Below are 26,283 nucleotides of genomic sequence, written 5' to 3' on the forward strand. Positions count from 1 at the left end.
CCTATTTTAGACTCAGATCCTACCCCATTTACACTGATGTTCACTGTTAGTTCTCTGATAACTGCTAACCTCTTTGGAGAAAACCTAAACAAAAATGGCATTTAATACTTGGGCAATTGCTGCATTGTCTTGTGGCTGTGTTTCCGTCCTCATTGAGCAGTGGTCCTTCCCTGTCCTTCATCTTCCTATTGCTTCTAATGTATTTGTAAAATGTTTTCTTGTTACCCTAAATCAGAGGTTAGCAAATTACAGCCTGAGGGCTATATCTGGCCCCTGAGCTCCCGGCCAGGGAGGCTAGCCCTCGGCCCCTCCCCCACTGTCCGCTCTCCCCGGCAGCCTCAGTGCTCCACACCGCAAGTGCTCTGGCCCTCCGCTCCTGCTGGGCAGCATGGGCAGCGTGGCTGCGAGCTTCTGCCGCTCTGAGCGGCGGAGTTAGGGCGCTGGGAGCCAGCGGGTTGGATAAGGGGCAGAGGGTTCCAGGGGGCAGTCGGGGGACAGCGAGCAGGGGGGATTGGATAAGCGATGGGAGTCCCAGGAGGCCTGTCAGAGGGTGCTGGTGGGGTGGATAGGCTTTGGGGCAGTCAGGGGAGAAGGAGCGGGGGGGAGTTGGATGGGTCACTGGTTCTGAGGGGGGCAGTCAGGGGGTGGGAAGTGGGAGGAGGTGGATAGGGGGTGGGGTCCGGGCTGTTTGGGGAGGAACAGCCCTCCCTACCCGGCCCTCCAATGTGGCCCTTGGGCCAAGAAGTTTGCCCACCCCTGCCCTAAATGTTCAAACACTACAGTAATGGGGACAATATGAATACCTAAAATAGCTTGAGGGCTAGAGCTCAAACATGGCATATATATATATATATGCAAATGCATATCCTTAATGCCCTGCCTAAGTCATTTAATAGCTCTGCACCTTTGCCTGTTGGAATGTTGATTGACATTTTTGAAGGGGACTTAGGTAATGGGGTATCTAATTCCCCTTGACTTTACCCTTTGAAAATTCCAGTTGTGATTCATGATACCTTTCCCCCCCCTAGGAGCTCTGTCAAAGGTCCAGCTGGTGGAGTGCGGAAGGGATGTGAAAAAGCCTGGAGACTCTCTCCGCCTCTCCTGCAAGGCCTCCGGCTTCTTCATCAGTAGCAAGTGGCTGGATCGGATCTGTCATGTTCCTGGGAAGGGACTGGAGTGGGTCTCCAGTGTAGACAGTGCAGGTACCCCATATTACCTGGACTCAGGGAAAGGGCAATTCACCATCTCCAGAGATGCCTCAGGTAACCTGGTGCATTTGCACATCAGCAGCCTGAAACCTGAGGATGACAGTGTGTATCCTTGTGCTTGAGATATGGGATCCCACAGTGATTCACTTCACTACGAATACTCTAATGGGATCCTGCACTGGAGAAAGTCACTAAAGAAAGTGAAATACTCTGACTGTCTTCTGCTTCAGTCACAGAGTACAAGAAATTCAGAGAATCCTAGAAAGGTAGGGCTGGAAGAGGGACTTCAAGAGGTCAATGAGCCGACCCTCCTGCACTGAGGCAGGATTAGATATACCTCTACCACCCCTGGCTCTTCATCTGTTCTTAAAAACCTCCAGTGATGGGGATTTCACAACCTGCCTAGGTAACCGGTTCCAATGCGGATAGTTAGATATGCTTATCCTTAAAAACTTCTCCCCCACACCTCATATCTAACCTAAATCTCCCTTGATGGATTTTGCATTTCTTTATTTTCTAAAAGACACAGAATCATAGAGACGATAGTTGCTCGTGACGGAGAATCCACCATGACTCTTGATCAGTTGTTCCAATGGTTAATTCACCTCAATGTCTTTTTAAAAAATCACCTTCTTTCCAGCTGGACATTGTCTAGCTTCAGCTTCCAGCATCGGATCCTATTGTACCTTTGTCTGCCAGACTGAAGAGCCCATGATCAAATTTCTCTTCCCCACCTAGGATCTACAACAGGCACCAGTATAAAGATGCATCATTTTCAGATGCAGCAGGTTGTTGGGATTGTCTCTGGAGATGGTGAATCTCACTCAGTGGGAGCTGCGCTCTGTGACCCTCGTGCCCCGCACGGGCCTCTGCTTCTCCCTCGGCAGCCGCCTCCCCCTGAGCGACCCCATGAAATCCCACCGTGTCCCTGTCCACAGCCCTAAGCCCCCTGACTGTCCCCAATGCCCTGCGGGCCAGCGCTGGGCTGAGTGAGGCCATCGGGGCTGAGGGGCGGGGCCTTTTATCTCCATGGTGACTCTGTGACATGGGGGCACTTTATTGTGGGCAGGATCCTAAGCTGCACCGTTTACACCGGGGCTGTGATTTCCAGCCGTCAAATGGATGGAAAAAATGCTCGAGTCTCCTTGGAAAGTCCCGGCGGTGCCCCATCCCCAGGCGCAGCGGAGCGGGGTTTATTCCGGCGCCGGGTGATCTCTGCCCCCCAGCCCCGCCCGCACCCTGCATGGCCCATTTCCACACCCCGCCCTCCATCTCTGGGGTAGGGAAATGGGCCATTCAGAGTCCGGGAACGGAAGGGTTAAACTGGCGGGAGGTTTGTGTCCCGTTCCCCCGGGGGCCGGGTCTCCTGCCCGAGCCCGAAGCGGGGGGTGTCGCTGCTGCCCCCGCGCGGCCGCCGGGAGAAGGGCGATTCCGCAGCCTGGGTTTTTGTGCGATCACAAACCGGTTTGGTGTCACTGTGTCTCCCGCACAGTAATAGCGGGCGGTGTCCTCGGGCTTCAGGCCGGTCATTTGCAGATACAGCTCACTCTTGGCGTTATCCCTGGAGATGGTGAATCGCCCTTTCACTGCATCGAGGTAGTATATAGTACCCCCACCGGGGTTTATATAAGCGACCCATTCCAGTCCCTTGCCAGGAGCCTGTCGGAACCAGTGCATGTAGGCGCTGCTGAAGGTGAACCCGGAGGCTTTGCAGGAGAGGCGGAGAGAGTCTCCGGGCTTCTTCACATCCCCTCCGGACTCCACCAGCGTCTGGGACCGGACACCTGGGAATAAAGACAGGCCATTAATGTCGGTATAAGAACAGCGGTAACACAATATTCTTCTAACTCTGCCAGGTCTTCAGAGGAGGAAAATACCTTCCAAAGCTGCTACAGCGACAATGACAAGGAGCAAAAATCCCATTTTCCCGGGTGCTGGAGGGGAAAGTTCTCAGGGGACTGGCTGGTGACTGCACAGAGCCAGGGGGCTGCGGATTGTGTCTCCGGTGCAGCCTGGGCAGAGGGAGGCAGAGATTTGAACAGGAAACTGTCTCCCTCATTTGCATGCCCCGCTTTATAAGAGACACACACTCCTGCTGTCAGTGATCGGATTGACTCGCCCCAGGGCTCCGGCTGCAGGAGTCAGAGTGTCCCGTCCTGTGTGTCTGTGCAGCGCCGGGCGCTGGGGTCCTCCTGACACTTTCGGACCCTGGGAGGAATGAACAGCTCCCTGCAGGGACTGTATTTCCTCGCATGGGAACTGAGGGTCTGGCTTTTTTGACCTGATATTGGGGATTGGGGGGACTCAGCTCTGGAGCCCGGTACCACAAGCATAAGGGCCATGCAGTGTCCGGTCAGGGGGGCCAGTGTCCGGTGGGGGGAGGCGGGAAGTCTTGTCTCAGGTATCCATTGGGCTGGGCCCCCGATGGAGGCAGAAGATTTCCCATGGCGCTGGGAGGGATTTGGGAGACAAGCCCCTTTCCCTTCCCGGCAGTGACCGGCTACATTGAAATGATCCATGACACTAAGAACGGTGATCTGAGCAAGCCTGGCTCGTGCTTTGGAGCAGGTCTGGGGGCCCGCCTGTGGGTGCAGGTGGGAGTAGCTGGCGGGGCGGGGAGTCTGAGGACAGAGTTAAGTTTTGCAGTGAAGCCTCCCTGACATTCGTGTGCCAAGAGCAGCGTCTCTGGGTGTTTTTCTTTAGGGGAGAGTTGAGGAGGATTAAGGCTACAGTGAAGGAAGATTATTATGCATGGTTGATATTTATATTCCTGTTTATATTTCCATTCCCACTCCACTTCCCATTTACACTCAGATTGTAAACTGGGCAAGGGGGGGGGGTCCCATCCTCTTTCCGAACTGGAATTGCCTGGGTCCATCAGAGTGGGGCCGAGCTAAGGGGATAAAGATAGTTGGAGTGAGGACTCAAATCCTTTCGCTAGCCCATTTCACCAGGGTAGTGTATAAGCCAGGAAAGTTCCTCACAGTAGCTGGACCATTCCCTCACTTACATAATTGGGATCACGAACAGGATCCTATCCACAGGGTCCACCCCACTGGTTTCCTGGTCGAGTTCTGACAGCACTGTCCAGGCCTGGTCAAGAACCCGACTATGGCTGGAATTGAAGAACTATGGGCCCACTTTGCTGAACTTGTGCACAGATGATCAGACCAAGCTGAGGCATTACAACAAGCTAGAAGAGAACAGAGAGAAGCCTTTTCACTGGCTTAGGCAGTAATAGACCATCAGGCAGCAGAAGCTCAGAAACCCCCTACTATTTATGTCCTATGGGAGCAGAAAGTCACAGAGTTTGGTGGCTTCCCAACAAGACCAGGAGACATTACAGTAGAGGAGTGAGTCAAGTCTGTGAAGGCAAGTCCATGTGTGCTAAGAGTACCTGAAGAGGATAATATGGACTTCATAGAGGAACACTTCAAGGGCCACGGCCAAGGCCACAGTTAAGCTCCTGGCAATGGCAGACAAGAAAGAAGTGGAAAAGGTATTTGAACTCCTCCTGGAAGTGTATGGAGACAAGGTGTCACAGTCACAATAAAATAGCCTCATGGGAATGTCCCAGGCACAATAAAATTGCCCCCCATGAGGTCTCCTGGGTAAGCACCAGCCTTGTATATCGCTGCCGCCTATATAGGCATATTCATTTTGGGAGGGGTTGAAGGCGTGAGTGTGGAGTGAAAGATTCCTTTGCAGGTTGTGAGAGGCCAAAAGGGGAGGAAGGGAGAAAGGAATGTGTTAACTCAACGATCCAGCTAGGTGCGAAGAAAAGAAGCTGACTCCAGCTGCCCAAGGCCAATGCACCCAAGCAGACTCTCTGATGCCAAGAAAGACGGGGGCCTGGATTAAAACCCCAACCAGCTGTGAGAACAGAGCAGTAAACTGAACAAGACTGCAGGGGATTGAGAAAACTAGTGAGAAGGTAAAGGTCAGCGAATGGGAACATAACAACCCTGAAGCCGATGTGTTTTGGGGAAGCCAAGGAAGCCTCAGAAGGCCGGTTTGGACTGATACAAAGAGCACGGTGGACAAAGGTCCCCGGACAAAATGCCCCCAGAAGAACCCAGGACTTAAAACCTTCCCGAGAGCTGAAGTAAGTCGGAGATCAACAGCAGACCCTGGACGACCTGCGTACAGGACAGAATTCCCGTCCACATCTCCTCCCGCTTCTTCGTACGTTACACCCGGGCTTGACCAGCCTTGGGTAGTGGATATGTGAGTATGAAAGTGGATTAGGGCTGGGGCATTAACGCTTTTCCTTCCTCTGAGTGACGTGGGGAACCCTCAGCACTCTCCGCTGTTATTTAACTTTATTTTATGAATAAAGCTTTAAACTCAGTCACTTGGTGTCCTCAGTCATCTCCTCCCCTAACGATTCTGCGGCCTCAGCCTGATCACCTGACACCTCATGCAGATTGGTAACTTAATCTGTCACAAAGGTACCTATTGGAACCAGAAGAAAGGAGTTATTTGAGAGCAATCAGGAGCCTGGTGAAACTGTCTGGGCATATGCATATGAGATCCAGGAGAGAATGAGCAAAGTGGAGGGGCGAGACCCTCGACAAGTTCCAGACCCAGATATGTTTCCGAAAGAGCAGTTGGTTCTGGGGATCCAGGATGATTCCTTCCACCATGAAATGAAAAGGAGGTTTAAGGAAGAGCCCAGTCAGAAGTTCCATTAACTCAGTCTGGCTGCCATTATGTAGTCAGAAGAAGAGGAAGTTCCTGTGGCAGAGACGGCCAAGCTGAAGTCCTGTCCACGAAGTGGGGGCCAAGTGAATGCAAGTGCTGGGGAAAAGACCCTGCCCCAAACACAGTTAACACTGGAAAGATTAAGTGAAGCTGTCCAAAAACTGGCAGTCCAACAGCTGAAAGTGATGACTGTAGTGATGAAAGGAAAAACCTCCACTAAAATGCCAAAGTATCCAAGGACACCAGGATCCTGAAGAAACCCACTGCAGGATGAGCAGGGAAGGTACATTTGTTACCCTTGTGAAAGGCCAGGGCATACTAGCTGAGAATGTCGACTGAGAAGGAGAAGAGAGTCCCAGGCACTGGAAACCAATGGGGCAGCAGGAGCCAGTGGTCCATCTACAGTAGAAGGCCAAGCAGTGGCAGAAGGATTCCTCGGCCTGTCGTTGGTGGAAAATCACTCTGCATACAGTGTTGAAAGGGACACGGGCAGTGCCAGCATATCTAGTGACTTCCGTAAGTGAGCATTTGGAGACTGTCTAACTGCTGACGTATGTATAGCAGGGGTGGAAAGCAGATGTTTGTTAGATACTGGCTCAGAAGTCACCACCATTACTCAGTCGCATTTTCATAATTATTTGAAAGACAAGGAGCTGACCATGCACAGCACACAGTTTCTGTGTCTAACAGTAGTTAATGGACTGGCAATCCCAGTGGTGGGATGCCTCGAAGCAGACATAGACTACATGGGTCAGACTCTGCCAGGGAAATGCATCTTCATCCTGAAAGACAAAGCCGCTGAAGGGAGCCATGTGGGAGAAGGAGTCCCAGGGATTCTAGGGATGAACATCATTAGTGAGCTAAAGGAGCTACTGTTGCCAGTAGAAGGAACCTGGAGGATAAATTGCCATGGGCACACCGAGAAGAATGCTGTGCTGAGTCAAGTACTGGCTGGAGCAGAGAGACAAAACCATTGACTGGGCCCTGCGGGGCAGATTGGAAATGTTAAAGTGGGCAGAGAACAGAAGAGTGTTGTTCCTCCTCGGAGAGGGAGGATGCTTGATGAACACTGCTGGGTCCCAGGAAATCCCAATTGATATGGAGCTCTTGTAGAGCCTACATCTGGGGTAAACCTACCGAATGGGCTCCAGCCAGCCAATGTCTGACTAATGCCGTCAAAGGAAGAGGACCAATGAGTCTTCTAAACTCAAGTTTGAAGGCTGTGGAGTTGCATCCTCAAAACAGCACTGCAGAGGTACATTGGCCTGCGGGAGTGGTTCCTCGGGTGAAGGTAACATTTGAGGAGAATGGAAATGAGCTGCGGGTGAGAAAGAGGGAGAAGGGTGGATGAGTTCCCTTTCCTCAAGAAAGACGTGGTGAGAGACTGCCAGTTCCAGTTCACGCAGCACGCTGGGGGCTGATGCCTGCACAGGTGGCTAACTTAAGGGCGTTACCAGAGAAGCATCAAGAAGTCTTTTCTAAGGATGCGGTGAACAGTGTGGATGACTGGGTCAAAGGTCACCATGACAGGCTGAAGACAGCCTGTGAAGTTTCTCTCAATACAACAAAAGACAACGAGCAAAGGAGGAAAAGGACTTAGGGTCGCAAGTCCAGTGGGGCTCTCCTCAGGCCTGGTGCCTGCTGCCACGGAAGCTTTTTTAATGTTGCCAGTGTAGACTAGTCCTGAGGCTTCCCAGCCACGTGCTGGGCAGCTTGTGTTTGAAACAAAGGAAGCACAGGCTGCATGGCAAATGACTATAAAAGGCAGCTGCATCTTCTCCATTTGGTCTTCAGTCCTGCTTCTTCCCTCTGGAGGGACTTTGCTACAAACTGAAGTTCTGAACAAAGGACTGAATGACCCATCCCAGCTGTGGGTGTCCTCCAGGGACTTGACTTAAGACAGCAGATTAGTCCATCACTGCTACAAGCCTGAACCACGAACCTTGCCATTACTGGATGTCATTGATTCCTTTAACCATTTGTAACTCTCACCTTTCTTTCTTTCTTTCTTTCTTTCTTTCTTTCTTTCTTTCTTTCTTTCTTTCTTTCTTTCTTTCTTTCTTTCTTTCTTTCTTTCTTTCTTTCTTTCTTTCTTTCTTTCTCTTTATGAATAAACCTTTTAGATTTTAGATACTAAGGGATTGGCATCAGCATGATTTTGGGGTAAGATCAAAGTTGTATATTGACCTGGGTGTGTGGCTGGTCCTTTGGGATGAGAAGAACCTATTATTTGATGAGACGGGTTGTAAAAAAACCACTCATCTCTGAACCTAGTGTTCTTGGTGGTGATATAAGAGCTGGGATGCCTGAGGAAACTGTCTTTATGTTTTCTTGTTAGCCACTGTGGTGAACCAGGAATTTACTTTTGTGGCTGCTTTGGTATATCTTATAAAAAAATAAACGCCAGTTTTGGGTTGTGTTTGCCCTATTTCTCAGCAGTTCATCCTGTCTTTGGCGTTTCCAGTTGTGACCCACTAAGACACAGTTGCACTTATCTTAACCTTAAAATGACCAGACCTTATCCTGTGACTGGGGAGGCGGGGGTAAAGTGGCATGCCCAAGGTCTCCCAGTAATTCCCTGGTAGAGGTAGAGGTGAGAACAGAACCCAGTTACCATGAGTCCAGTGCACGACTACAACGGGACAGCTTCTGCAGCCAGCTGAAAATCTGTGAGGGAATTAAAGTGTAGGCAAAGGCAGTGGACCATCTCTCTACACTGAATTCATTTTTCACTCAGTGCTGGGTAAAACTCTGGTGTCTGTCACTCAGCACAAATTGAGAATAATGATATTTACCCCAGGGAAGCGACTTCATATTTAAAGCAATGTTGCTGGGAGGAGAATTTGGTCCATTCTCTTTATGTTCCATGCATACAGGAATTGCATGGATGTGTCTCTTTGTGTGTTTGTGTTCATATGTGTTTGTGTGAGAGTTTTCTCTGTGTTAAAAGACTAATCTGTGTGTGTGTTTAGGTGTGTATGTTTGTGTAAGGAAGGGTTTGTTTGTGTCTGAGCTTGCTTTTTGTGTTTAGATGTGTATTTGTTTTTTGAGTGATTGTGTATATTTATGTGTTTGTATGGGTGTTTGCATGCTGTCTCTGTGTTCTTGTGCAGCAGTGATTGCCTGTATGTGTGTTGGTGTATTTTTCTGTATGCATCAGTGTTTTGTTTATGTGTCTGGAATCGAAGAAAAAGGGAGAGAGAATAAATCTTTCCAGCACCCTGTGTGATGCTCAGAGGGGTTCCAGGGGGAGTGAGTGAAACCGATTCAGAAACTGCACCAGTCTGCAAGTATTTGTAGCCGGGGAGACTTTCTCCGGGCTGCTCCCATCGCCTGTCCCAGGCAGTCGGGGGCTGGTCCGCGCCCTCAGCAGCGGACACGTCGCACTGTTACTGCAGGGGGAGGTTTTTGGCTGAGCTCAGACTTGCTTCCCCTCGCTGTGTGTCTGGCGCAGGAATACACGGCGGTGTCCTCCGCTCTCAGGCTACCTCTACTCATGGGGGCCAGAGGGGGAACATGCTGCTGCTTCCAGGAGCCGCATGAAGCCATGGCTCACCCCATTTCCTGGCAAGAGCTCAATGGCCAGATTAAAATGTCTGTAGGGCCGGATGCGGCCCCCGGGCCGTAGTTTGCCCTCACCTGGGGCAAGGGGTGCTGGCTCCAGGAGAGAGCTCAGAGCTGGGGCTTGGAGTGCGGCCTCCTGCCAGGCAGCATTTACCCCCAGCGGCTAAGGCAGGCTCCCTGCCTACCTGGGCCCCACACTACTCCTGGAAATTGCCAACACACTCCTGTGGCCCCTGGGGTGGGGGTGAGGGGGGCGGCATATGGCTCCACATGTTGCTTCTCTCTGCAAGCACTGCCCTGTTGGCCACAGCTCCCCATTCCCAACAAATGGGAGCTGCAGGGGTGGTTCTTGCAGGTAGGAGCAGTGTGCGGAGGGAGATTCCCCCTGCCCCCCCACCTCCTGGGCCATGGGCCGTGCTTGCCACTTCTGGGAGGGGCGTGGGGCCGAGGTAGGCAGGGAGTCTGTCTTAGTGGCAACCAGCTGCACTGCTGGAGATCACGATCAACTGGAAGATCCTCTAGGATCGACCAGTTGATCGCAATCGACCGGGGGGAGACCACTGCTTTTGTAGCTCTTCGCAGTCTGCCTGCAACTTAACTATCTTTAGTAGTTTTGTATCATCTGCAAATGTTGCCACCTCACTGTTTACCCGCTTTTCCAGATCATTTATGAATGTGTTGAATAGGACTGGGCCCAGTACAGACCCTTGGGGGGACATCACTATTTACCCCTTTCTATTCTGAAAACTGACCATTTATTCCTACCCTTTGTTTCCTATCTTTTAGCCATTTCCTGATCCATGAGAGAACCTTCCCTCCTATCCCCTGACAGCTTAAAGCTTCCACTACGTTCTGTCTGCTTCTCCCTCTGTTCTTGTGAGACCCTTGGAGCAGTGCAATCTTGTTTGGGCACATTAGCCTGGTACTCAAGAACCCAGCAGTTTATTCCTGACTTTGTTACTCGTCTGATGGGTGACCTTGGGCAAGAAATTACACTTCCGATGCCTGAATTTGTATGTCTCTGAAGTGTGGGGGAAATGATATTCAGCCTCCTTTGTCAGTGCTTTGAGATCTATGAATGAAAGCCACTACAGAATAGCTAGGGGTTGTTATTACTGCTCATGTCTGAAAACTTCTTCTTGGAGAACTGGAGAAAGTCTATTAAACTCTTTCTATCAATGATGGACTAGAAGACCGAATTATTATTTATTATTATTCTACCAGAATTTTAAATGGTGGCAATTTGTGGGTCAGGATCCCCTCTGTTGTTGTGAGAGTCATAGCCCAAGAGTCTCCATGTTGCGGGACGCTGCTCAGTCAGGCAGTGAGTGTTATGTCCCAGGTGAGAGGCAGTGCGCTCAGATGCCAGGCTCCGTTTCCTTTTCGGGGTGGGTGACCCTTTGCAGAGATTGTTTTGTAAAAGCTGAGAGCTGGGGTTGGGGTATTCAGGAGTCCTTAAGGGAGATATCAGCTCACTGGATCTCTGAGTAGCGCCATGGGCTATATAAGGCCTGGTGAAAATTTGTCTGATGTTACTGAATCATGGAGAAATACCCAAACACCCGCTAATATTTGTGTCCACCAGAAGGGTTATACACAGTGTCGGGTGTCAGTCAACATAAGGCTGTCACTGTCCATTCCCTACTTCTGTCTGGAATGATCACTGCAAGCGACACGAGCAAGCTCAGCTTTATTTTTGTCCTTGCCTTCTGCTCTCTGTATTTCTTTTCCCTGGGGGTATGTTTTCTGTGATCTGAGTGTAGTTATGCAAGATGAAATTTTTAGGGGGGGTCTCGGAATTTATAGATTAAGGGCTAAGCTCCCAAGGGAACGTGGGAGTTGCAAGGTTGTTGCACTCACTATCAGTAATGAAAGACTCATTAGAGCAGGGACTTGAGTCTCCTGAATCCCAGAGGTGGAGGTTTTCTAAAGTCCCTGGAGGATTATAAGAGGAATGATGTGTCCATATCTGTAGGGCAGCTTGGAAATCCTCAGCCTGGCTGTTGAAGGAGTTGGGGGGGTTAAATGACACTTATTTAAACCTGTTAATGTTGGTTGTATCAGTCATACTAAAGAAGAGGAAGTACTTTTTCATGCAGTGTACAGCTAACCTGTGGAACTCATTTCCATGGGATGGTTTGATAGCCAAAACTCTAACATGGTTAAAAAATGGATAAACTCATGGATAAGTCCATCAATGGCTATTAGCTGAAATGCTCAGGGATGCAACCCCATGCTTGGGGTGACCCTAAACCTCTGACGACCTGAAGCTGGGAGTGGAAGACAGGGATGAAGCACTGCAGAATTGCACTGTTACGTTCACTCCCCCTGAAGCTCTGGTATAGGCCACTGTCAGACAGGATACTGGGCAATGCGGACCGTGGTCTGAACCATAATGGCAGCTCTTATGTTCAATAGGATCTGGGTTTCTCACTCTGTTGGGGTTTGTCTACACAGGGATAAACCCGCTGCTGGCCTGGGTCAGCTGGCTGCGGCCAAGCAGCTAAAAATGGCTGTTTCCACATTCAGGCTTGGGCTGGGCCTGAGCTCTGGGACCCTGTGAGGATGGAGGATCCCAGAGCTCAGGCTCCAGCCACAGCCCGAATGTCTACACAGCAATTTTTAGCCCCTTGGCCCCAGCCAGTTGACCCAGGCCAGACACAGTCATGCCACAGGGCTTTTATCCCCCTGGATACGGACCTTTAGACTCCTCTGGAAATGTGAAGCAGAGTGCTTTGCTGAATCAGGGCCTTTATCTCAACCCTTCAAGATGCTCTAAATTCTGGAGCCCTGTTGACTTCCACTTGAAGGATCAGGGACTTGGTCAAAGGAAAGATGCAAGAGGGGAAGGACACAAAGTAAGGGGTAGGTCTGGGGGAGTAGGAAGAGGAGGTAAGAATAATCTAAACATGTCTGTCTGTCCACTCCTTGCCTTACTGAAGCAGACTCCTTCTATTGAAAAAGGGCAAATAATTAGGCCTGGCCCAAAACTTTCCATCCAAACTTTAAGAGAATTGGGGTTTTGGCTAAACCAAGATGTTTCCAGAAAGTGTCTGCTTTCCTCAAAATTAAATAAACCTTTTCATTGACAGAAAGTTGAAGTTTTTTGCAGAAAATTTCAACAAAAAGAGAGTTGAAATTTTCAGCTGGAGAGAAAAGCATTCTCTCATTAGCCCCACGAATGGTGTTTTAACCAGTGCTGTCATTAAGAGATGACCCTGCATACAGGACAGGTGTCATTCTGAGCTGTGGTTCGGTCTTTCCCTGGCCTCTCCTGATGTGGGCCACTGCTGCCATCTGGTGAAGAGATGACCTGGAATCTCCCACTGAGGAGTTTTTGAGTGAACAAGGGTACGTTCTCCGACCCTGTGTTCACCCCGTCTGGCACAGTAACACACAGCTGTGTCCTCCGGCTTCAGCCCATCCATTTGCAAGAACAGCAGGTTCTGGGTGTTGTCTATGGAGATGGTGAATCGCCCTTTGACCCAGTCTGTGTAGTATGTGGTGTCACCAGCCCCGTTTGTAGTTGAAGACGCCCATTCCAGTCCTTTCCCCGCAGACCTCCGTGCCCACTGCCTACCGTGGCTAGTGTACGTGTAGCCAGACACTTGACAGGAGAGTTTTGCAGAGTCTCCTGGCTTTTTAACTTCTGCTCCGGACTGGCTGCACTGGATTTGTGACCAGACACCTGCAAATAGACAAATATTCAAGATCTAGGCCGTAATTCAGCAAAGCATCTAAGCAGGTTCTTCAGTGCTCTGGAGAATCAAAGATTGAACTGAACGTTCATTTTGGCAGCATATGTTTCCTTCTTTTATCCCAGGTGCCTCTGAAGCTCTTACCTGAGAAAGCTGCCAGCATGGAAAGAAAAATGAAACACATGGTATTTATTTTTGAATCAGAATTCCAAGGGAACAGGTGAAGATACACAGCACAAAGTAGGGAATTTGGTGTGTGTCTGAGAAGGAGAAATTCTCTGGCTCTTAAAAAAGCAATAGCCTTACTTAATTTGCATGAGATAGTTCAAAAAGCCTTTAAAGCCAGGCAGCAAACAAAGGGGCAGGAAAGAGGGAAGAGGAGGTAACAATAGGGAAAGGTTTCCAGTTTACTTGGGTTAAGATTTCCAAAACTGCCTTTCTTCCTAATATAAACCAGGAATCTAAATGCCTTTAGGTGGCTTTTTTTTTTGTATTAAATCTCAGTCAGAATTAATGCTAGAAAGGGGGAAAAAACCCAACTGGGTTCAAGACTGAGCTTGATACATTTATATAAGGTGGGTGGTGGTATGACGAGATGGCCACATGCCATTGTAGGCACATCGACAACTGCTGGTAGCAAATATCTCCAATGGCCAGTGATGGGACACTAGGTGGGGAGGGCTCAGAGTTACTACAGAGAACTGTTTCCCAGGGGTCTGGCTGGTAGGTCTTGCCCACAGGCTCAAGGTCCAACTGCCTGATATTTGGGGTCAGGAAGGAATTTACTGCTACCTCCCCCTGCCAGAGCCTTTTGCTGCCGGGTTTAGCTACACTGACAGTGAGTGTGGAGGCAGCCTATGTATTTCAGACCATGTCTCTGGTTTGTCAAGTTTATGTTGAATTCTAATCCTGGTCTCTGAAGTGCTTGCAACCCCTCCCAGATTGGTATACTGCAAACTTTATAATGTACTCTCTCTGCCATTATCCAAGTCATTTATGGGGCTATTGAATAGAAGTGGACCCAGGACAGATCCTTGTGGGACTCTTCTCAATATTCCCTCCCAGCTTGACTGTGAATCGTTGATAACTACTCTCTGAGTACATTTTCTAACTCATTCTGCACCTACCTTATAATAGGATCACCAGTCTATATTTCCCTGGTTTGCTGATGAGAAGGTGATCTGAGACTGTATGAAATGTCTGACTAAAGTGGAGATATACCACATCCACTGTTCTTCTACCCGCCCCCATCCCCTCGTCTTGTTACCCTGTCAAAGGAGAATATGAGGTGGGTTTGACGTGATTTGTTCTTTGTCACCTTATTTTCTAGGTGCTTACAAATTGATTATTTGCTCCATTCTTTCCGGGTACAGAAGTTAAGTTTAATGGTTTATAATTCCTGGGTTGCCCTTATTCTGCTTTTTATTGATAGGTACCACTTGCCCTCTTCCAGTCCTCTGGGATCTCTCCTGTCCTCCGAGAGTTCTGAAAAATAATGGTTAATGGCTAAGATCTCTTTGGTCCGTTCCTTAAGTATTCTCTGGTGTATTTCATCTGGCCCTGCTGACTTGAGGACGTCTAACTTGTCTCAGTAATTCTTAACTTGTTGTTTCCCTATTTTAGCCTCAGATCCTACCCCATTTACACTGATGTTCACTGTTAGTCCTCTGATAACTGCTAACCTCCTTGGAGAAAACCTGAACAAATTGGCATTTAATACTTGGACAATTCCTGCATTTTCTTGTGACTGTGTTTCCCTCCTCATTGAGCAGTGGTCCTTCCCTGTCCTTCATCTTCCCCTTGCTTCTAATGTATTTGTAAAATGTTTTCTTGTTACCCTAAATCAGAGGTGGGCAAATTACGGCCTGTGGGCTACATCTGGCCCCTGAGCTCCCGGCCAGGGAGGCTAGCCCGCAGCCCCAGTGCACCGCATCTCAAGGGCTCTGGCCCACCGCCCCTGCTGGGCAGCATGGGCAGCGTGGCTGTGAGCTCCTGCTGCTCTGAGCGGCAGAGTTAGGGCGCGGGGAGCCAGGGGGTTGGATAAGGGCCAGAGAGTTCCAGGGGGCAGTCAGGGGACAGAGAGCAGGGGGGATAGGATAAGGGATGGGAGTTCCAGGAGGCCTGTCAGGGAGCAGGGGGGTGGATAGGCTTCAGGGCAGTCAGGGGAGAAGGAGCGAGGGGGGGTGGATGGGTCGCAGGTTCTGAGGGGGGCAGTCAGGGGGCCAGAGGTGGGAGGAGGTGGATAGGGGGTGGGGGCCGGGCTGTTTGGGGAGGCACAGCCCTCCCTGCCCGGCCCTCCTATGTGGCCCTTGGGCCAAAAAAATTGCCCACCCCTGCCCTAAATGCTCAAACTGTACGGTGCTGGGGACAATATGAATACCTAAGATTGCTTGAGGGCTCGAACTCCAAATTGGCTTATTTAAAAAAAAAAAAAGATATGCAAATGCTTATCCTTAATGCCGTGCCTAAGTCCTTTAATAGCTCTGCGTCTGGACAGCTAATGCCGAGACACCATGAGCACTTTATCCAGCATCAACAGCATATTTTCGCTGAATTGTCTCTTCAGTCTAGTGGCCTGTAAAGGAATGATGATGTTTCTGACATTTTTTGGAGATATTGGGGAATATTGTGCTTTATGGGCCTGATGCAAAGGTCACTAAAGGCAAGGGAAGGACTTCCCTTGGTCTGAGTGGGGTTTGGAGCAGGGCCTACTGGAATGTTGATTGACATTTTTGAAGGGGACTTAGGTAATGGGGTATCTAATTCCCCTTGACTTTACCCTTTGAAAATTCCAGATGTGATTCACGATACTTCCCCCTCCCCCCAGCCCAGGAGCTCTGCCCCCTCCCCCTGAGCGACCCCATGAAATCCCACCGTGTCCCTGTCCACAGCCCTTCGCCCCCGACTGTCCCCAATGCCCTGCGGGCCAGCGCTGGGCTGAGTGATGCCATTGGGGGTTGAGGGGCGGGGCCTTTTATCTCCATGGTGACTCTGTGACATGGTGGCCCTTCATTGTGGGCAGGATCCTGACCTGCACCGTTTACACCGGGGCTGTGATTTCCAGCTGTCAAATGGATGGAAAAAATGCTCGAGTCTCCTTGGAAAGTCCCGGCGGTGCCCCATCCCCGGGCTCAGCGGAGCGGGGTTTATTCCGGCGCCGGGTGATCTCTGCCCCCAGCCCCGCCTGCACCCTGCATGGCCCATTTCCACACCCCGCCTCCATCTCTGGGGTAGGGAAAGGGGCCATTCAGAGTCCGGGAACGGAAGGGTTAAACTGGCGGGAGGTTTGTGTCCCGTTCCCCCGGGGGCCGGGTCTCCTGCCCGAGCCCGAAGCGGGGGGTGTCGCTGCTGCCCCCGCGCGGCCGCCGGGAGAAGGGCGATTCCGCAGCCTGGGTTTTTGTGCGATCACAAACCGGTTTGGTGTCACTGTGTCTCCCGCACAGTAATAGCGGGCGGTGTCCTCGGGCTTCAGGCCGGTCATTTGCAGATACAGCTCACTCTTGGCGTCATCCCTGGAGATGGTGAATCGCCCTTTCACTGCATCGAGGTAGTATACAGGACTCCCACCGGTGCTGATATAAGCAACCCATTCCAGTCCCTTCCCGGGAGCCTGGCGGACCCAGCTCATCCCGTAGCTGCTGAAGGTGAACCCGGAGGCTTTGCAGGAGAGGCGGAGAGAGTCTCCGGGCTTCTTCACACCCCCTCCGGACTCCACCAGCGTCTGGGACCGGACACCTGGGAATAAAGACAGGCCATTAATATCGGTATAAAACAGCGGTAACACAATATTCTTCTAACTCGGCCAGGTCTTCAGAGGAGGAAAATACCTTCCAAAGCTGCTACAGCGACAATGACAAGGAGCAAAAATCCCATTTTCCCGGGTGCTGGAGGGGAAAGTTCTCAGGGGACTGGCTGGTGACTGCACCGACCCAGGGGGCTGCGGATTGTGTCTCCGGGTGCAGCCTGGGCAGAGGGAGGCAGAGATTTAACCAGGAAACTGTCTCCCTCATTTGCATGCCCCGCTTTATAAGAGACAAACGCTCCTGCTGTCAGTGATCGGATTGACTCGCCCCAGGGCTCCCGTGGCAGGAGTCAGAGTGTCCCGTCCTCTGTGTCTGTGCAGCGCCGGGCGCAGGGCTCTGGGGTCCTCCTGACACTTTCAGACCCTGAGAGGAATGAACAGCTCCCTGCAGGGACTGTATTTCCTCGCATGGGAACTGAGGGCCTGGCTGTTGTGAGGGGATATTGGGGGCTGGGGGGACTCAGCTCTGGAGCCGCTTTCCACCTCCAGTCAGGGGAGTCAGTGTCTGGAGAGGTTTCAGAGTAACAGCCCTGTTAGTCTGTATTCGCAAAAAGAAAAGGAGTACTTGTGGCACCTTAGAGACTAACCAATTTATTTGAGCATGAGCTTTCATGTCTGGAGAGGGGTCCTGTGCCAAGGATTCGTTGGTCTGGGCCACCCGCTGGAGAGTGAAGGTTCCCATCGCATCGGGAGGGAAGCCCCCTTCCCAGCAGTGACCGGCTACACTGAAATGATCCATTTGTAGAGGAGAGTTAGGTGTTTGATCCAGGGATTGGCAAAAGCCAGCACAATGAGTGGAGAGCTGCCTGACCTACCCCTTCGGAAATGCTGAGGAGGGGTTTGGTCCTAAGTACCACCTGTTAAAGGGAGTTAGGTGCCTAACTCCAGCTGGGATTCACAGCCCTGTCCTGGAGTTAGTCCCAGGTATTTACATTCAGAAACACGCCCAAACCCCCTTGTGCCAGAGAAGGATTTGTTGGTGCTTCCCTTAGCTTTTAGCCCAGTGGTAAGAGCACTTGCCTAGGACATGGTAGAGCCAGGATCATTTCCTGACCCTCTGCCTGATCTGGGAGCAGGGACTTGAGCCCCGGTCTTGCAGTGTCAAGGGCAGGGTGACATTTGGGGTACAGACACCCCAAGCACATCCCTTTCTCTTTCAGACCAAATAAGTATTAATTAAGTCACGGTGGAACAGCATGAACAGGAGAGATTGAAAGACCGCTCCCCAAATACCCCGTAGCCTGCTGCTCAGGGCATTCACCCAGGACCGTTTTGCTGCTGTGACAGGCGACTGTGTCACAGGAGCCTAATTCATATTTTGAGAATTGACTGGAGAGGAGAAAAATCTACCGACAGTGACGTTTAAGTAAGATAGGAGCCGAAGACGTTTGGGGAGGAATAACCCGCTGTCTGTTTAGATGGGCAAATGCTCGCTGGAGGGACTAAAGGCTCCTGTGTTATTCAAAGCAGTGTTAATGTTTCTAGTTATATTGTGTTTAATTTTTCATAAATTACGCCCAGTGTTTTCCTTCCGTTGACGCACAGCCGGGAACAATGAATTGTGTTCCAGACAAATGCCCCCTCCTTCGCAGTGTTGCGATGCGCATTTCATCTGAAAAAGCTGCCGCTGTCACAGCCATCTGGATGGGGCATCTATGCCAGCCGGGGAACGTGTTATGCCACGTTACTAATAAAGCCAAAAGCCACTCCCGGCCGCTGGATGCAATTGTTGCCACCGTAACAATTGTGTTTGTAATATATTGCTGCTTATGTAAAAACCAACAGTCACCCTCGCCACTGTGTCAGAGGGAGGGTAAAAACCTAAGTGGTGACTCCTCACAACACAATGTTAATTCGGGGTGTGTGTGGGGGGGAATGCCACAACCCAATGGCCCCATCCCTCAGGGGGACCCCTGGACTGGCAAATCAGCATTGTACGTTGCTAACGCTGTTGCAGGCATCGCAAGGCGTTTTGAGAAGGGTTAAAGGTGTAAGGGTAAAGTAACAGGTTCCTTTGCAGTTATGAGAGGCCACAGAGGGAGAAAGGAAAAAAGAAATGGATTAACTCGAGGCTCACGCTCCGTCGGAAGATAAGACGCTGACTCCAGCCCAAGGCCACAGCACACAACCGACTCTCGGCTGCCTGCCAAGAAAGACGGGGGCCTGAATTCCAACCACAAAGAGCTGTAAAAAAAAATAAATAAATCAGCTAAACAAAACTGCAGGGCTGCTAAAAGAAGTAAAACGGCAAAGGTCATCAAGGAAAAAATAACCATCTCGCGTCCCTAAAGCAGGTGTGTTTTAAAAAAAGCGTCGAAAAGCGGCGAAAAGCGGGGTTGGACTGGTACAAAAAGCATGGGGGACAGAAGTCCCTGAACTGGAAGGCCCCCCCAAAAAACCCAGGTCTTAAAAATCCTCCCAAAAGCCAGGGCAGGTCAGAGATCAACAGCGAACTCTGGGCAGCCTGTGCACAGAACAAAACTCCCGTCCACCCTTCCCCCTTTTCTTCTTACATTACACCCGGGCTTGGCCAGCCCCAGGTAGTGTGTGTGTAAGTATAAAAGGGGGCTAGGGCTTGGGGCACTAACTCTTCCTTCCTTCCTCTCAGTAACGTAAAAAGCACCCATCACTCTCCGCTGTTGTTTTACTTTATTTTATTAATAAAGCTTTAAACCTTAGTCACTTGATGTGCTCCTTCATCTCCTCCCCTAAAGATCCTGGGGCCTCAGCCTAATCACCTAATGCTCCAGGCAAATTAATAACATAAATCTGTCACAATGGATGCCTGGTGCTTTCTATAAATCAGTCCCTGTTAACGTGTCCCAGTTTGAGCAACCAAAAACAGAGGCACCCAAAATCACTATCACTTTTTTGTAGGGCACCACAGTGCTTGTGGTTCACTTTTGGGGTGTGCAGATCCATTTCCAGTTACAGGGTGCAATGAGTCGTATAAATAGAATACAGACTCCTCTTTCCAGCTGCCCCAGGGGCTCCCATGTGCTCAGGAGATTGTGGTTTCCTCTGCAGACCGTTTTTCCATGACTCTGACTGGCTTTCCTTTTGCTGTGCTGCTCTCATGGTAATACATGGTGGTGTCTTCACTTCTGAGCCCACTGATCTCTCCATAGGCTGTGCTGATGGAGTTGTCTCTGGAGAGGGTGAATCACCCTTTGTATTTGTAGCATAGCCAATTCCTCCATTATTTGAGTTAATCCTGTTGAATCCAAGAGAGCAAGTGGCTAGTAAAGCTGTACCCAGATGGTTGACAGGACAGCTTCTCTGACTCTCCAGGTTTTTTAATCTCAGCACCAGGCTGGACCCGTTGGATTTGGGACCAGACACCTGCAGTTACGCGACAAGAATGCATGAGTCTGAGTACCCTTCTTGTTGGCTCTCCTTTCTCCTGCACACCCCAGATCTCTCTGAAATTCACTTACCCGGGAAGGCTGCCAGCAGGAACAGAAAATGTAGCAAATATTTAATGGTTGTTTCTACAACACCCTCCACCTGGCAAAGCAAGGTGACTCCTTTGGATGGTGATTTTCTCCCGTTGCAAACTTCAAACAGGGAGTATAATTACTTTATTTGCATATTCAACATCAAAGACGCCTCAAAAGCTCCAAGGAGCTGAAGGGGAATCAGAAAGCATCAACTGTGCTTGGATCTGGCACCTGCCGTTCTTCTGGTTCTCAGAACTCACCCGAATCTATTTTTAATTAAATCTCTTGCAGTAGCACATCAGGAGAAAGCCCCGATTCTATTGTGAGCTGCAGTTTATCTAGGTAAAATATTCAAAATGGGATTCAAGGAAAAGAATTAGCATTTAAAGGGAAACACAAAACGGATCTAGAGGCTGAACTTTCCTGAGCTGTCCAAGGGATTTGGATACGCAGTTCCCTTTCAAATCGATGGGGACTTGAGCTGGCTATTTCAAAGCTACAAATGCTTGGGCACCAAAATCACATTGATTTACAATTGAGTTAGCGCCTAAGTGCCATTTGTGCCTTTGAATATTTATCCCTTGGAGTCTAAATCCCCTAGACAGCTTTGAGAATCTTAGCACTTGTCTACACACAAAAGGTGTATCATTGGAACTATAAAGGTGTAATTCAGGGGGTACAACAGACTCCTCCCCTAATATGGACACAGACATACCAGTGTTACACAGGAGGGCAAAGTAAGTTATGAAGATCTTCCCTTCTGGCCTTGAAATCTGAGTCTATGAATCAGTATAAAGTTCCTTCAGCTCGTGTGGCTGTTCTTGGGTGGGAAGGAAAATGCAAAATCCCAGTATAAGGCACATTTCTGCAGCTATACCTGTGTCCAGCCTGGGGAGCGTATTGATACAACTATTACAATCACACACACACACACTACAGAAACCCTTCCCAAAATCTAATACTTGTACAATATCCGTGGGCCAAGGCGGCCTCAGGGATGATCTGTAAACAAGGGATCTAAAGAACAGCCCTGGGTTCTCCTCCCAGCCTTTCCAGTGGACCTGCTGGTTCACCTTGGGGTGTAACGTCAACTCTCTGAGCCTCTGCTGGTGTCTGCCTGGAGTATTTGGATTGTGAACCCTTCAGCGCTGGGACTGCCTGTCCCCAGGGCGAAGTGCGGCACCCGGCATAATGGGGCCCTGGACGCCCTTAGGGTGTGTGAGACAGACCCCCACAGTGTGTCCGCACAGCTGTATAACTGATGTTTAAAGAGACTGGGATTTTTGAGAGCTGCTGAGTAGATTAGTGTAGCTGGGTCCCCTTGATCGAAACGGTATTTTAGGTTTCAAATCTCAGCCCCAAAGAGTCATTAGCAGGCAGACACTGGCTGTGATTTCCAGAGGGGCAGAGGAAAACAGGACTTGTACTGCGGAGGCAGCTGGATGTTATGAAAACCCCACACCGAAATCCCCTTTGGTTTCATTGGGATTTTGGCACCTAATTCCCTTCATCTCCATTGCAATTCCGGCCACTGGCTGCTCTGAGAAGTGTGACATTTCAGTGACGGCTCCTGTCTCCTCGCCTCCGATGTCCTTTTACTGGGTTAGATTGTGTCTCCTCTCCTCATGGGGAAAACACTTAGCCACTCGGGGACTATTTGTTAAGGGAGTTAGGGACCATTCTCAGGTACTCACTGGTAAAACAAGACGCCCTGCCCCCCACAGAAGGGGTGGGGAACATAAAGACGGAGATGGAGCAGATCTATTAAAAATGCCCGGGTGTTTATTTCACTCGGATTTCCCTTCAGTGGCTCTGAGTCCCACTGACCCCATAAGTTTTCAGGGCTCAGTGAAATCAAAGTCTTTTTCCTCTGAGGTGTCCGTGTTCTCCTTAAGAAGGGAAGCCCCGGCCTGTGAGCCCAAAGTCAGTGCGACCTTTCTCGGGGCTGCCTCTCTTCGCTGGGGCAGCACACAGGGACCTGGCCTTCTTTAAGCACCCCTCGTCTCAGGGGAGGCGGGCGGCAGGTTTGTAGACATTTTGGTGGAGCTCAGAACTTCCAGAGCCTGTCCCCCCCAAACCCCGGCCCCCCAAACTCCACCACCCACCTGCCTAAGGCTCTGGGAGGGAGTTTGGGTGGGGGGAGGAGGTCTGGGGTGCAGGCCCTGGGCGAGGACACGGAACTGGGGTGCAGGAAGGGTGCAGGCTCTGGGAGGGAGTTTGGGAGGGGGGAGGAGGTCTGGGGTGCAGGCCCTGGGCGGGGACAGGGGACTGGGGTGCAGGAAGGGTGCAGGCTCTGGGAGGGAGTTTGGGTGAAGGTTCTGGGCTGGGCTGGGGGTGCAGGCTCTGGGAAGCAGTTTGGGGATGGGAGGGGGTGTGTGGGAAAGGGGTGGGGGTTCAGGCTCTGGGAGGGGGTTGGGGGTGCAGCGCTTATCTGGGGCTCCTAGGCAGGGCGAGCCGCGTTTCCTATTGGCCGCAGGGGCGCTTGGGGCGGGAGCAGCGCGCAAAGACACAGACCCGACCCACCCCACCCAGGGGCCGCAGGGCAGGGCCGGCAGCCACGTGGAGCGAGCAGGCAGGACCCCGCTCAGCTCCGCTGCGCTGCCGGTGGTGGGCGGAGGCCCCGGGGCCACTTTAAATCACCCGCCGGGGAGCACCCGGGGGCTGAAGTCGGGGCCGAGGGAGAGACCCGGCCTCAGACATTGCTGGAGCCGGGCCCCGGGCCAGGAATATTCCTGGTGTCCAGGCACCAGGGGCCCTAGACCTCGCCGCCCACCCGCCCCTTGTGCCCTCCCTCCTCAGCACTCCCTGGGTAGCCCCCTTTCCCCAGGGCTCCCTCTCCTCCCACAGACGGAGTTAAAGGCGCCTGTTTTGGGGGGGTCCTTAGTCTCCTCTCACTCCCAGCGAGGTTCGCTAACAGGGTCTAATAGCCGGGGCTCCCTTCCCTCCCGGGAGCTGCGGGCGAAGGCAGGGGGTCAACCCCCGGTAACGGCTCCCATCCTGCGGCAGACACACGCTTCCTGGCACACCCAGCTTCTCCAAGGGCTGTGATTGTTCTGGTCCCCTTCTCCTCTGGTTAATGTTGACTGTGTCCCGGGAACAGAGTCCTAGCTTGAAAAGTGATTTAGGCACTTAAGGTTCTAAATCCCATTAGCTTTCACTGCTCCTAAGTCACTAGGGGATAATTACCCAGAGTCTGTTCACAGGGGTCACCGTTATCCCGGGTGGCTGAGGGCTGCAGTGTTCGCAGGAGACCCGGGTTCTCTCACTGGAGGGTTTTTGAATTGGTCCAGATGTGGTTTGTGTCACTGTGTCCCGAGCACAGTAATACCTGGCTGTGTCATCGGTTCTCAGGCTGCCCAGCTGTAGATAGGCCGTGCTCATGGAGGTGTCCCTGGTGATGGTGAATCGCCCCTGGAAGGCCTGGGCGTAGCCAGTTTCACCATCACCGGGTTCAATATATCCTATGCACTCCAGTCCTTTCCCGGGAGCCTGCCGTACCCAGCTCATGTAATAGCTGGTAAAGGTGTAGCCGGAGATTTTACATGTCACCTTTGCAGACTCTCCAGGCTTCTTGATTTCTGCCCCAGACTGCATCAGCTGGATCTGGGAGCTGACACCTGTCAACAAACAACAATAAAAACCCAGTTTATGCCATTGTTTTCCTCCTCTCCCCAGGTTTCTCCAAGTCCTTCTGTTGCCCTCCTCACAACCGTTTCTGATCTGCTTGTATGTAATAATGAATTCATCCGCACCACCCTCCTGTGAAGTAGGGAAGTACAGTTATCCCCCTGTTTAAGGGATTTGGACACCTACTTCCCATTCAAGATGAATGGAAATTGGGTATCCAGATCAACTAGGGGGCTTTAAAATTCCACACTGTGGTTTGTTCAGAGGTCGGATTTCGAATCCAGAATCCCTGAATCCCACTGCTATGTCTTTGCCTTAAAACCATCTTCCCTAGCCTAGCCCAGCCGTCCTAACCAGACACCTGTAGGTTCATCCACTTACCTGGGAAAGCTGCTAAAAAGAAGAAGAACCCCAGACAGATCATTTTCAGACTCCACTACAACCTGGCGGGCTGCAAAGCAGTGACCCTTCCTGTGCTGGCGGCTCTTCCGTGAGGATCGCCTGCTTGCCTTTATCAGTCATTTTTCCTACTTCATTTGCATGTGGGCGTTGCTCAATTATTTGACTAAACCTCAGCTTCACCCACCGTTACAAACAAATGACCTGAGAGTTTAGAGGGACACAGTCCTGGAGGAGTTTAGAGCATGTTAAAGCAATTTGGGCCCCAATCCAGGAAAACACTAAAGTCACTTTGACATCAGGGGGGACTTCAGTGTGAGCTGACAGATAATTGGTACACTCGTGTGTTAAGGTGCCTAATAGTGGGTTACCAAAGTGTAACACCCAATGGATAATAAATCATCCCTGAGCTGCAGGGTTCAGATTACAGGCCCCATGCGTTGGGTTGAAGACCTCTGGCCTCCCTGCCTGGGACAGCTGGGCTCGGGTTGGCTGAGGATTTGGTCCCCCCTCCTGGGAAGTGTAATTTTTGTTGTCTGAAGGGGGTTGCGGTGCAATGATGTTTGAGAACCCCAATAACTTCTTTCGGCAGCTTGGAAAAATCTCATTCTTAATGGTGAGCGAGTGACAGCCTTTCTCTGTGCTGCCCCAGGGGTTTTTGCATGTCTGTGCGTGGATTTCTTCTCACTGTGTGTCTCTCGCACAGTAATACCCGTCAGTGTCTTCAGGCCACTCATTTGCAGATACAGCAGGTTGTTGGGATTGTCCCTGCAGATGGTGACTCACCCTCTGACCGAGTCTGTATAGTAGCTATCTCCCCCATCCTGCCTAATGCTGGCTGCCCACTGCAGCCCTTTCCCCAGGGCATGACGCACCCAGTCCATTCAATAGCTGCTGAAAGTGAACCCGGAGGCTTTGCAAGAAAGTTTTAGGGACTCTCCTGAGTTTCTGAATCCACCGCCGGACTCCACCAGCTCCACATCACACCGGACACCTGGGAACACAGAAGATACCAGTAATGTACCCAGTGCATAGTACAATATATAACCTAACTGTTTATTGATATAACTCTAGGGAACAGGAACACACCTGAGAGAGCAGAGAGGAAGAGAAGAGATCTCCATAAGAAGAGCACGATGATTAATGAAGAGAACTAGACCCAGAAAGGGGTGTAGTTTGGAAAGTATCTCTAGCGGCCTTGGCTTTAAACAGAAGGCTTCCTCCGTGAATTTGCATGGTTTGTTTGTGGTGTATAAAGAGCAACTGGATGGGGCTGTGGTTAAAGCACTGGACTGAGGGCTGGTTTACACGTACACTTGCAGGAAAATAATTGTATTTGTTTCATTCACACCTTTACAGACTGAAGCTTGAAATAGAACACCAGGCCGAAAGGAATCCACACAGAGACTGGCACTTCAACCTCAAAGGGTTAACATCAGTGTCGTGACAAGGGTGAAAGTTTATGGCACAGGTATAATTTGCAATGGGAAGTCAATTGTTAGCATAGAATCAGACAGGCTAAGAGTCTCAAACTGGTAAAGATCCTCTGGCCTGTGTTCTGCAGGAGCTCAGACTATGCCCTTTAATCTCTGACCCTAAGAAAGGAACCTAAAGGAGTTAGGAACACTGATTTCATTTTGTTGTTTTAGTGCGATTTGGACACCTAAATCTCAGGGCATCTCCCAATCCCAGCCTTTATCTATTGCGACTCGGTTATTAAAAATATTGAGGCAAATGAAGAAGCAGATAAGTAGCTAGTCAGGTTCCATCGTGATCTTAAAAATCTGACTTCTATTGAAATCTATGGGAGTTAGGCACTCATCTGATTCTGAACATCCCAC

General features: G+C 50.6%; 1 protein-coding gene and 1 pseudogene across 1 annotated transcript in view; one reads left to right on the forward strand and one right to left on the reverse strand.

Moving 5' to 3' along the window:
* Positions 1–522: 522 nt before the first annotated feature.
* On the forward strand, positions 523–1,330 carry LOC140896800 (Ig heavy chain V region 914 pseudogene; annotated as a pseudogene).
* A 22,257-nt stretch (positions 1,331–23,587) lies between these two features.
* Positions 23,588–26,283, reverse strand: part of LOC144929193 (uncharacterized) — a 29,566-nt gene continuing 26,870 nt past the window's right edge. Inside the window, exons 4-5 of the mRNA XM_078848197.1 lie at positions 24,425–24,436; positions 23,588–24,033 (exon numbers count right to left, since the gene is read on the reverse strand). Of these exons, the coding sequence (XP_078704323.1) occupies positions 23,588–24,033; positions 24,425–24,436 (458 nt within the window). The remainder of the gene's footprint in view (positions 24,034–24,424; positions 24,437–26,283) is intronic.

The sequence above is a fragment of the Lepidochelys kempii genome, chromosome 13, assembly GCF_965140285.1.
Source record: "Lepidochelys kempii isolate rLepKem1 chromosome 13, rLepKem1.hap1, whole genome shotgun sequence".
NCBI classification, from domain to species: Eukaryota; Metazoa; Chordata; order Testudines; family Cheloniidae; genus Lepidochelys; species Lepidochelys kempii.